Source organism: Melanaphis sacchari, unplaced genomic scaffold, assembly GCF_002803265.2.
Source record: "Melanaphis sacchari strain LSU unplaced genomic scaffold, SCAv2.0 Contig1536_pilon_pilon, whole genome shotgun sequence".
NCBI classification, from domain to species: Eukaryota; Metazoa; Arthropoda; class Insecta; order Hemiptera; family Aphididae; genus Melanaphis; species Melanaphis sacchari.
The window spans coordinates 1-12,069 of record NW_020270674.1 but is presented as its reverse complement, the minus strand read 5'-3'; the positions used below and the strand labels follow the sequence as shown (position 1 = coordinate 12,069).

The window sequence follows — 12,069 nt, the reverse complement described above, 5'->3', positions numbered from 1 at the left end:
TGAAACATGCTGTTCAAATTTACGTATTGCTTAAATAGCCGTTCAAAAACCTCACCTCACCATTCTCACCCTCGCCTCACCCTCCACCAGCCGCCGCCGCTGCCGCCGTGACGTACCCCTCACCCTCACCTCGCCTGGCCGCCGCCGCTGCGCTACGTTTGTGACATGCCCCTCACCCTCTACCCTCACCCAAAGCCGCCGCCGCCGCCGCCGCCCGATCGCGTACGTGCGCGGCATATACTATCAGTCATCACTGTTATCCATTTGTTATCGGTATCCTTATAATCATTTGTTATCGAACATTAATCAACAAACTGGTGAAAAGAATTACGAATAAGTGATCGGGTATCGAACCCGGACTTACCTTTCACGTGAGATATGATCACCACCCCGCCATATATACTGAGATAAGATTATTCTTATCTATTTAACAGAGTTATCCCACCGCCGCCAGACTCTATCAGGTCCCGCACTACGTAACCGAGGACAATTTGCCGTCAGATGTCACCAATTATCATTTGTTATCGGATTCTCATTTTCTTAGCCAAAACGTTTATCTGTTATCAGTTATCACAAATATTTTCACCAGTTATCAAATAAATAGTATCAGTTATTATTTTCGCGCGCATAGTATCAAGTAAAATATTCAAACAACATGCGGTTCCTCTACTATATTTGGGAAAATAATATTCAAAAATGTAAAAATTGTCACCCAGATATATGTATTATAAAATGATCATTAACACCTCTCACATATCATCCAACACATCGACTATATCGATTAGAACATTACGTCGCCAGGATAGCCGCACATAATGATATTAAAATGCTTAGTAGTGAATAACACATTAATGACCGATGCCATTTATATAAAATGGCATATTCGCTCTGAGTCTTCAGGACAATAACCGACTCATAATAGCCGCTATGTACTAATAACACCTGCATAGCAGAACTCTATATGGTAGACTTTTAAATCAATTAATCACATTTCAGCATAGTCCGACAAATATCCCCACCTATTATAGAGACTCTAACTAAAGAGCCTTAAGTAGCCGTTTAACGTTCACAGTCTTAATCGTTGTACGTATATTTTCGCTCTCTAGAATCTTTAAAAATTTTTCTAATTATTATTTACCTTTGTTTATATTTTGTTCAACATCTAAAAATTTTGGTAAATATGTTATCGTTCTAAACCGTTGTTACGCTTCGTCTTTTTAAAAACTGTACTGAGTTTAAAAAAATAATTATTAACATGGCTGGTTCAATTGGAAACATGGCTGCAGTGTACAAGAAGAATTTACCTATGTTCCACAACACCACCGCAAGACTGATTAGGTCTACATCTTACGGTGGACTTTCTCGCCCGTAAGTTCATGCATATTGGTATCGACCGACTGGACTGATCGCCGTTCATTTGGTAACGCTGTCGCGGCATGTTAAAATAACACCGGATTTTCTAAAACGTATATTTTCGCGATGGGTAATATGCTATCATTCTGTTATGGATCGACACTAAAAATACTAAGCGTACGTTATTTTGAAACCGAACTTTCTCATATCAGTATGGTGTATGGCAGAAAATGTGCTAACGGTGGTAAAACTCATGAAGAATTGCAAGTACCTGTTAAATCAGAAGGACCTTCTTCAACTTCAGTATTTGGAATGGTGCTATTTGAAACGATTACACGAAAATCAATTATAACAACCAGCTGTCTAAACAATTCGAAATAATTTTAAAACTATATCGATGTTGAATTCTATATCATAAGTTGATTCACCACCGAAAATCGAAGAATTGTACGACTGCCATCAGAAATGTGCGCGATGATGTAATTTCAAAATTGCAAAAAATGATGTCAATTTCATCAGTCAGCTGAAAATGTTTGCAACAAGTCAGTAAATTAGCTGAACAATGGGCACAGAGATGGAGCGGAGAAATGTCACCCGAGGTAATTTAACCTATCCTTTATGTCGCTTGTAAAAATATTTAATGTATAATTATTATTTTATAGTTATTCACCGAATCCGAAATGAGGCTCATTTCACCCTTGTCGCCATCAAAATACTCGGATATGTCGCCAATGCACGAAGACGCTTCGCAGGTACAGGTAATTTACGATTTATAAATGTAAATAGTTTAAATATTAATTTTTATAATTTTGTAGGCAGCTGATGAGGATCGTGGTGTTGATGAATTTTTAGCACAGGCGACACGGGCACCAACCATGACATTGGTAATACTCACATTTAATTTTTAAAATAAATATATATTAACAAATTATTATTTGTATAGCCTATTGATGATACCGATGGACTAGCACAGACGGCCATAGACAAACGTCATAGACGTGATTTGTACACTGATGCACAGTACCCTCCATGGTATATAATACCACAATATATAGAACCAGCGAGCCTCGCAGTTGATGAGAACGACGGTCCGACGTCTTTCAACCACTCGCCATCAATTCTAGACTTCACAGGCGGCAAGTCCACGAACAAAACGGAACGTAAAACGCAAACTCTTTTTGAATGATATTGTTTAAATAATTTTTGTGTAAAATAAAAACAAGCGTGATACTTAAACAAGTATTTTTATTTATTAGATTAAGTTTTTACAATAAGGTTTACAATTTATATTTTTAAAAACAAGGTATAAAAAAAAAAAATAATTATAAAGTATATAAAATATATACAAGGTTTACAATTTTCTGACATCGCCACTAAACGGACTGTAAGTTATAATCTGGTCATGTAGTATTAAACAATAAGCTGCAGTCTTTTCTGGAATAACTGTGTCCGTTTCAAAGTCTATTCGTAGGTCTACGGTCGATGATTTAACGTTATCATTCTGATACGACAAATCAACAACGACGATTGGCACATAGTTTTGGAAAATATGTTTTGATAATAATGGTTCACAATACTCTCTTTCGTAATACGATTTTTGAAAGTCTGTATAAGCTTTATACAGTACGCTGGTAGGATTATTTTTAAAATCAGCTCGAAAGTCATCATATGGATACACTTCAGAGTTTAAGTGTACCTTAAGATTTTTCAGTTGACAGTGATCAAACCGTCCAGCGTCAACTTCGATATTGTTTTTTCTACATAAACTGAATGACCGTGTAATGTTATTTGCGAGCGGATTAAGCGTGAAAAATTAGATATATATACGTAGTGACTTTTTTCTTCGACAGTGAATAAAATGATGTCGAAATGCTCGGCTTTTTCATTATCTACTACTTTTAATGGAAATATGTGATGATTCGGATTTTTTGACGAAGACTGAGATATTTTTTTAACTCCGTAAATATTTACAGAGACTGTCGGGTTATATTTTTCAAAAATTTTAACCCCACTCCACGGTGTTGGGAATGATAAGCCTGTAAAATTATATTTGTTTTCATGTCGGAAATAATTTTCGCCTACACGATGTTTATTTGGACCTGTCACGTGCCTCGCTAGAATGGACCATTTAAAACAATGCTGATCATTATTTTGCGGATTGATCGTCGCCCGTTTATTTTTGATTGAAAAAGGGAGCTGAATATAAGATGAGCCAGCTACAGGGTTAAAAGTATCATCACGATTCTCGTTTTCATTTTGTCGGTTATTATTCGGCGTGTTTAACGTAATATTATTTCGAATATCTGGGTTGTTATCAGTATTATGATCATTTACGTCATCATCGTCATCGCGTTCGTTATCAAAATTGATAACGGGCAGGCCAATGTTAGGGGTTCCCCCCATAGGCGTATATTTGTATACTGTTAATAAAAGCCCATCGATGGATTCTAATACATATCCACTACCCTTTGCAACATAAATTTCCTCCTCGTGCAATAACGTAGTGAACGCCTGCTCTATTAATGAAACTATATCAGAATCGATAAAAATTTCTCGGGCCGATGTCTTGAATGACCTATTTTGCGATGAGTTATCTACACGCGTTTGGTTATAAGTGGCTTCAAGTTTTAAATTAAATTTTATCGGATTCACAACTACAATTCTCCTTAATAATCGGACAAGCTCAGGTTTTAAATTATCGAGAAATGAAAAATATAATTTTCATAATTATTCAGATTTTTAGCATAATACCATACGATTTTTCGACTATGTGCGGATTTAACCTCAGCGAAACCCGGTGTATTAACCATATCCATACGAGCCTTTTTAGATTTAATACGGGATACTATATTTTCTACGTGTACGCGCTTTCTTCCTACCGTAGTCATATAAGTGTGGCGATGTGAACAATACACAACGAGCCGCCCAAATTATTTACGATGTCGACAGCGTACAATAGGAAAAACCCATGTTCTAGAATATTCCACGATGGTCTCGCTAGAGTATATTCGGGGATGTTCTAGAACAAAGCGGAGCCTATAAATACCAGCTGATCAGATGCTCAATTTTCATTCCGTCAGTGACTATGTATCGCGACTTACTGTGTTGTTCAGTTCGCAGTAATATTGTACGCGTAATTAGTATTTGTTATATTTCATTCTTGTACATACATATCACAGTAATATAGTGCTTAATATTTTATAAATTGTGAGTGATTATTTATTACCATAAACCACATAAGAATCTACTTATAAAAATAAATATAGATAAGTATAATTCTAGCGCCGATAATAATAATAATAAAAAAAAAAAAAAAATCTTACTTGTCATATCGCATAGCCCAGCATCTTGAACATTTTCTAGAACTTCACAGCACATTTCATCGTACCCATCGTTAAAATCTTCGTTCGGAATATTATTGTTGCGTCCCTTATGTCAACGTCGATTCATATATCAACGTAGAAATAGAAATACTAATGTTTGCAAGTTAAAAGATTAAGTCTTTATTTAATACAATTAACTCGTACAAGAATACAATTTTATAAGCACAAGATGGTGTGAGTGGTGTTACGACCTGCCTCTGAAATACTGATAGACGAGACCGTGAGTGGTGTTACGACCTGCCTCTGAGCGTCTCGAATATCCCTAACCGTCTGCTGAGCTCTTGCCCTGGTCTCCCTTATATATGGTTAACCGTCAAGAGTGGTGACTGGGGAGGTGGTGACTTCCGATGACCTAAGGAGCTCTCTAAATTAAATGTATTATTCAGTTGGGTGCCTTTCCTGCGATTTCATCGGTTCTAAGAATTACAAGACGTGTGATCAAGTCTTAATTGTCATATTAAATAGTACAATGTTAACACTATCGTTTACTCATCATTTCTGAGAAGTCCAGGACGTGTGATCATGTCTTATTCATTATATTAAATATCACGATGTGCAAGTGTTCGCCATAGCCGTTCGATACTACACTGTTTGAATATGTTATTCCATCGGTATATACATCACCTCTCCGTATAATATATATGTGTAAAATAACACGGTACGTAACACCTCCCTTCCAAAAAAAAGATTTATGTTTTGTAAAAAACAGAAATCTTAAAAATTCGCGTATTATCTTAATTTTTAAGTGTTAGTAGTTTCACATTTTTTTTCTTTTCTTTTGTTACATTTTCGCTTAATATTAGTATTAGTATTTTGGGTTATGATAAAATATATTTTGCTACTTATTAGCAATTACAATTAAAAGTAACTTCTTAATAACTAACACGATTTTAATCAATCGTGCTTACACTTATTTCATACATGGAAGTTAATATCATATATTCTATTCCTGAAAATACAAATTTTAGTTAATAATACATTATTAGAACAGTTTTTATAACTGTTTCATGATTTCACTTAATCATGTTTTACATTTTTTTTTTTTTAACTATTCATAACTGAAAATTTATTAAACATTAGTACACAAATTATATACCTTCTCTGGTCATAATGCTATTACGGAAATTTTACTTTAATATAAATTAAATTATTATATAACTATACTATTATTATTTTCTATTAATTAGGTTGCTCACAATTATGCACATTTTTTTAAAACCCCCTTCATCCGTCCCTGGGTAATGGTATAATTGCATAATTAAATATTGCCCTATTTACTAATTATTTGCATAATTTAATAAATCGGATGCCTCCGGTACTATATCTATTAGTTCTGCCAAATACTGACAGTGTCCAGTTTCAGATCCGAAATCCTCCATTACTTTTTGTAAATTAAATTTAGCTCGCAATATATACTGATTATCAAAAGGTTCCAAAAAAATTTCCATTTGCTTCCAAGATATGCCTAATGAGACAAGTAGGCACTGTTTCTCCCCCCGGTTCCCGGATATAGGTATGACCTCCTTGCTCTATGGCTTCCTTGAGTTTCATCAAGAACTCCACGCTTTTTGTTGAATTTCTAAAATATTACAAGTGTTATGATAAATTCCTAGTTTAATTTGCAAATTTTATATAGCTGTATAGGTCCTAGCTTTTTAATAATATAATTGAAAATGCATTTTGTTATAATCACGTCCGCTACCGGATCGTGACTATGTGTAATATTGTGATTGGTTTTACATACTAAATCATGTGTTTCCATTAAATTTAACATACGACCGTTTTTTTCTTGATATCCTACCCTTTCTGTATATATAAGTTTGTTTATATTATTTGTATTATCTATTAATTTAAGATTAAAATAATTATCATTATCATCACTATATGCAGTTATATTTAAAAGTTTCTTTATTCGTAGCCTTAACCTTTCTATTATCTGTTTGTCCGTTGTTCCGTTCCAGTATACGAGTATGGGTATTCTATGGTCTGCATACAAGTATTGGTTTAGATAAGTAGTCGACAGAGTTGTTTCCCCCTCAAGGTTTATACTGGCTTCCAGTTGCCCCAATAATGGTAGTAACAACTCTGGCTTATTTCTAAATATCCGCCCAACACTCTGCATCACCTGTTTGACCTCCCTTCGCTTTAACATTTTTAGTTTGTTATCAGTTGTTAAGATGATTGGTTTTCCTTCTAATTTTATCGGCCTATACTTGTTTAAACTGTTTGAAATCGCCCCTGATACGAGTAGTAGGTAGAATTCAAAATCCACTATGATAAATTTAATCTGGTCACTGTAAAATATAATTAATTTATTACTATATATATATCTTATACTTTTTTATCCTAATTTTTATTCCTCGGCGGCCGCTGCTGCCTGTATTACTTCATCCATTAATATTGCTAATTGTGAACAAGTTGGTTCACGCACTTCACGCACTATTGCTATTAATTCTAATGTTTTCTTAATTATTTCTTTTACTCTATTTAATTCAAGCGGCGTATATGGGTTTACTAAATGTTCGTTCGCTATTGTCATATGGTGATTTAGACGTAACATTATTTACATTTCGAGCCTGATTTGAGGGGGCCGCTGGCTGATCTGATTGTGGTCGTACGTGTGCAACAGCTTAAAAAAAAATAAATAAATAAATAAATAAATAAATAAATAAATAAATAAAAATAAAAATCATAATAAATTAATTAAATAAATAATATATTATGCCTACCATGGACGGTTTTCATATGTCTCTTCAGATGAGTCTTGTACTTGAACGTCGATGTACAAATAGTGCACGGTAAACGAACGCCTTCGTGCGTTTTCTCGTGCCTCATCAAATTGTCCTTACGCGTAAACGCAGATACACATTTTACACATTTATACATTATGAAAAGTATAAAATAAAAATTCACTAATAAAATGTAAAGACGTATCGGAACGAAAAATAAGTGCGCGATGGTTTAAGACTGACGACGTACTATAAGACTGTTGTCTCTTTCAGAATATATAAAGATAAATTTAAGTAGGTGGAGAAAAGATTTTTGTGGGTAGGCAGTGTGAATATTGGTATTTAATTAAAATTACATTGTATGAAGATACATCCGGCAAAGGGTACTAATATCGATCATTAATGTGTTGTTCACTAATAGGCATTCTAATATCGTATAAGAAAAGGTATGCGACAGCGCCAAATACCCATCTATTGGCAGGAAATGTATCTTATTGTCAAACCGACGTCAGACGTGCTTATCCCCTAATGTCGAGACCGCGACGGTAAAGTTTCAGCATAATAATAGTTTTTGCCATATATTTAATTGAATATGAATAATATACCTACAATAATAGGTATTTTAATATCGTTAAGTAAATATCTGCGACATCCTGACGACCGGCCGGGCACATTAAGCAGGCCGTTAAAATAGGCATTTGTTTAGAAATCGCCTAATTGCAGGAAATAGTTCTTATCGTCAATACGACGCCAAATATGCTTAATCCTTTATGTCGAGTTGGTAGAGTTTTTTGTAAGGTAGTGAGTGAATATCGATATTTAATTGATATGTCTCTTAATGTCTTTGAATTGTACTAATATCGAGGTCTACCTAATGTCAGGAAATTATTGTCGCCAGACGTGCTTAATATACGAAGGTATAGTTTTTGAATACGAATAATATATCTATTATTGTCGATTATTGCCTTTCAATCACTAATGTCCAGGTGGTGTGTGAATGATAAAGGGTCTTTCAATATAAATGGCGAGGAAGTCTAAATTTAATTACATTTTTTGTATATGATTTTCCTAAGTATAAGAGGTAGCTATAGAATATTTATATGATTATGTATATTATTTAGCGTGTATTTAAATATAGCAGTATTGACTATATTGTTCAATGGGTTAGAGTCGAGGTGGGAAGGAAGTCAAATGATACGCTCATACCCTCCCGGTTCGATTCTAACGCAGAATATTATATTTTTTAAATATATGATAACTGATAAAAATAAATTATTGATAACATGTGATAACAATTATAATATTTGATAACTGATAATATGTGATAACAATTTGATAACTGATAAATGATTGATAATATGTGATAAGCCGCGGCGGTTGAGGGTGGGATGTTGGTGAGGGGGTACGTCACGTACGTAGCGGCAGCGGCGGTGGCTGTGGGCGAGGGTGAAAATGGTGAGGGTGAGGTTTTTGAATCGGCTATTTAATCCTACTATATTGACCTAAAAAAGAAACTATCACAGTCAAAAAACATCACTTGGAACAATAAAAATCATGACCCTAAAACTTCAAGAGTCAATAATCAAGATCTCCCTCAACCAACATACTCACAGAATTTTCCTCCTCTGAATAACGAAGCTCCCCTTCTCATTCTCAAACAAATAACATAAATCCAAACCAAGATCTTACCACTCAACTATCATCATTTATAAATGATCTAAAAGCACTAATTAATCCATTCGTTTCACTTCTTACTACCGTCATCGAAAAACTCATAAAAAATCAATTAATAAACAAAACCACCATACTTTTGGACAACGGTATTCTTCAACAAATGAACTCAAATATACTCAATGAGGAAAAATTGAAATAGCACTTTACTGAAACATCTCACAAAATCTAATCAATATATTGTATGAAATAGTTGGAACCATCCAGATGAACAGCACACGGCGAGCTCACTAATGATCTCTAAACAAATCGAGACACTCTCCTCTTCCACCATAAGGCAACATATTCAATCAGCTACAACCATAAAATAAATTCACATATCTCTCTATATCATCTTGTTACTCTCCCGGGAACATTTCCACCTAGATAATCACTCTTCTTCAATCTCTCAGCCATTAGCTATATCATTGGCGCAGATTTCAACATAACACCAAACTTGGAACGTCTACTACACTAACACAGGGGCGTGTCTTCACACCTTATTACGCAAAACACATTCAAAGTATTATAAGCTAATCCGACCGTCAACTGGCGTCATCAACTCGTCAACCAGAACTAATTGACTTCTTTATTTCCAGCATTCCAAACTATCATCGACTAACATCACAAACTTAAATGACCTATTAGATCATAGCTCAGTTCACTTCACTTAGGAAGTTAACCCTTTCTTAAACAAAATCGTCCAACCATCACCCCGGATTTAAACTGGAACAATTCAAAGACATATTCAAGAAAATACATGCAATATTAAATTAAAATCGCCTACCGATATTGATGTACCAATTAACAAACTTAAAATGACTTCAGCTTTGAGCCAAAGAATCCTCAAGCCCTGAGACCAAACAAAATGCACCATCCAACCTAAGCTCCAGAACTAGGCCTTCTAGCTGAAAACGTAGAGCAAGATCTATATGGCAGCGTACTCACTACCCAGACGACAAATCAGATCAACATGCTCTCAAATAAACTCAAATCTCTATTAAAACGATAAATGACTCTACAAAATTATCTACAAATACTTTCTAGCAAATGGCCTCACTTTGGCGCAAAACAAAACTGAAAAAGACTCACACCTCCTCTCGACAAACAACTCTCGCAGTCACTGCGACAAGGAAAAGCGATACTTGCTGAAGAGATCAGTATCAGACCACATTCAATCCTCTACCACTGTTATACAAGAATGATCACAGAATCCTCTTCCACTTCTATGCCTCACCGCTAAACTCCACCCCTCACCAACTGAAGCATAACGAGACCATAACATACTAGCAACAGAAAATCTCCTGGTCACGATCTTAATTACAATCTAATTAAAAACCTACCCCCAAAACAATAATTGCTCTTACTCATATATAACTGCTACCTTACGCCTATCTATTTTCGACAACCTGGAAATCTTCAGATTCTCGTGACCTCAAACCCAGCAAACACCTGAAACCCATCCATACTGGCGATTAACCTTTTACCAGTTTTAGGTAAACCGGTGGAAAATATCGCTAAAGCACTTTCTCATAACTGAGACAAAACAAAACCTACCTAACTTTCATTCACTGGCTGCAATAATCACAATCCACCAGTACTACCGGTTCGACGCAATATCACTCGCCCTGAATAAAAATACTGTGCTGGAGTCTTTTTAGACGTAAAACCAGCATTGACACCGTCTAGCAGATGATGCCTTGCAAACAAAAGCTTTATTTCACTGCCTGTACCACCTCATCTTAAATCATGCATATCATTAAGTTCTGTACAACTTATCACTCAACTAACTTCATTATTGTGCGAGTTTCCACAAAGATGACATTGCCCTTCTAATACATAATATATACATCAGATCTACCTACATCAGAAAACACTCTCGGTACCTACGCACCGATGATACTGCAACTCTTATCGGCAAAGCTTCGATATACACGCAAGCCTTCAACTTCACAATACAATTGATACTCCATCTTGAGTGGTTTGATAAATGGAAATCAAATTAGTGAATCAAAGTCTCGCTAATACTTTTCCTCAGGCTATATAGCACACTCCTGGCAATAGACAACACCGTATTTACACCACTCAAATGGTAAATATCTGACTTGATGGCTGACCGGCACTAACTGTTCATCCCATCTAAGACAAACGGAAAATTAAACTGGACTTCACCTATGGACCACTTCTGCGATCAGAACATCACTGCCATAAAATTATATTACCACAAAACTCTCTTCCACTGTGGGCGCATAGTTGTAATAGGTTCTGCCGAATTAATAAAGAACCATCCATTCCAGATATCTGCTGCCGCATAGCGCTGGAGCTCTGTTTCGTCACTAATAATTCAATCGCTCAGTCTCCAAATTAGCTCAGATCGCCAAACTGCCCTCTCACTGACGCTGTCAAAACTTCATTAATCCCAGCAACATCGGGACAACCCTTTCAGCTCTACAAATCCAGCCAGACGTGTGAACTGGTGTAGACTTAAAAATCAATAGACAAAACAAAGCAAATTAATGCATGCAAATGTGAAACTGTATAAACTATAATATTGTAATAACCGTAAATTCTGTTGTGGTAAAGCCGCCTGATTCCCTATTAGAATACCAGCACCATGTTACTATCATTCCCAGCTTCTCCACCATATTATTGTTGCTTATTGTACAAACATGTATGGTGTAATACTTAATAAATATATATATTTAAAAACCATACATTGACACATTATCGACTGTAACATTGACGAAAGTGATAACGCGATATCTGTTATTTACACGGATAGTGATTTGGATATTATTCCTATCTTCCTAATTTTAATACTATGACCATAAAAAGTTGTTTTATATTGTTCTGACGTATATAATGTATTGTAATTGAGCAATACATGAAAGCCT

At 35.2% G+C, this 12,069-nt stretch overlaps 3 protein-coding genes across 3 annotated transcripts; 1 reads left to right on the top strand and 2 right to left on the bottom strand.

Moving 5' to 3' along the window:
- Positions 1-1,916: 1,916 nt before the first annotated feature.
- LOC112592012 lies at positions 1,917-2,539 on the top strand. The gene is made up of 3 exons (XM_025335975.1): positions 1,917-2,111; positions 2,169-2,237; positions 2,297-2,539. The coding sequence occupies exons 1-3, from the start codon at positions 2,034-2,036 to the stop codon at positions 2,537-2,539; spliced, it is 390 nt and encodes a 129-aa protein (XP_025191760.1). The 5' UTR covers positions 1,917-2,033.
- A 521-nt stretch (positions 2,540-3,060) lies between these two features.
- On the bottom strand, positions 3,061-4,731 carry LOC112592011 (probable serine/threonine-protein kinase DDB_G0276461). The gene is made up of 2 exons (XM_025335974.1): positions 4,677-4,731; positions 3,061-3,869 (listed from the first exon to the last, which is right to left on the bottom strand). Exons 1-2 carry the CDS (start codon positions 4,729-4,731, stop codon positions 3,061-3,063), a joined length of 864 nt encoding a protein of 287 aa, XP_025191759.1.
- A 2,497-nt stretch (positions 4,732-7,228) lies between these two features.
- LOC112592013 (zinc finger protein 467-like) lies at positions 7,229-8,084 on the bottom strand. The gene is made up of 2 exons (XM_025335976.1): positions 7,466-8,084; positions 7,229-7,365 (listed from the first exon to the last, which is right to left on the bottom strand). Exons 1-2 carry the CDS (start codon positions 7,620-7,622, stop codon positions 7,229-7,231), a joined length of 294 nt encoding a protein of 97 aa, XP_025191761.1. The 5' UTR covers positions 7,623-8,084.
- Positions 8,085-12,069: the final 3,985 nt, after the last annotated feature.

What these genes read in the sequence shown, in the direction of transcription:
- LOC112592012 (XM_025335975.1), top strand. Translation starts at nt 2,034, where the DNA reads ATGAGGCTCATTTCACCCTTGTCGCCATCAAAATACTCGGATATGTCG. An exon ending in AAGACGCTTCGCAGGTACAG is followed by an intron (nt 2,112 to 2,168) that starts GTAATTTACGAT and finishes ATAATTTTGTAG; the next exon opens with GCAGCTGATGAGGATCGTGG. An exon ending in GGGCACCAACCATGACATTG is followed by an intron (nt 2,238 to 2,296) that starts GTAATACTCACA and finishes TTATTTGTATAG; the next exon opens with CCTATTGATGATACCGATGG.
- LOC112592013 (XM_025335976.1), bottom strand. Translation starts at nt 7,622, where the DNA reads ATGTATAAATGTGTAAAATGTGTATCTGCGTTTACGCGTAAGGACAAT. An exon ending in ACATATGAAAACCGTCCATG is followed by an intron (nt 7,366 to 7,465) that starts GTAGGCATAATA and finishes TTTTTTTTTAAG; the next exon opens with CTGTTGCACACGTACGACCA.
- LOC112592011 (XM_025335974.1), bottom strand. Translation starts at nt 4,731, where the DNA reads ATGTGCTGTGAAGTTCTAGAAAATGTTCAAGATGCTGGGCTATGCGAT. An exon ending in TGGGCTATGCGATATGACAA is followed by an intron (nt 3,870 to 4,676) that starts GTAAGATTTTTT and finishes TTTCATTAATAG; the next exon opens with AGCAGGCGTTCACTACGTTA.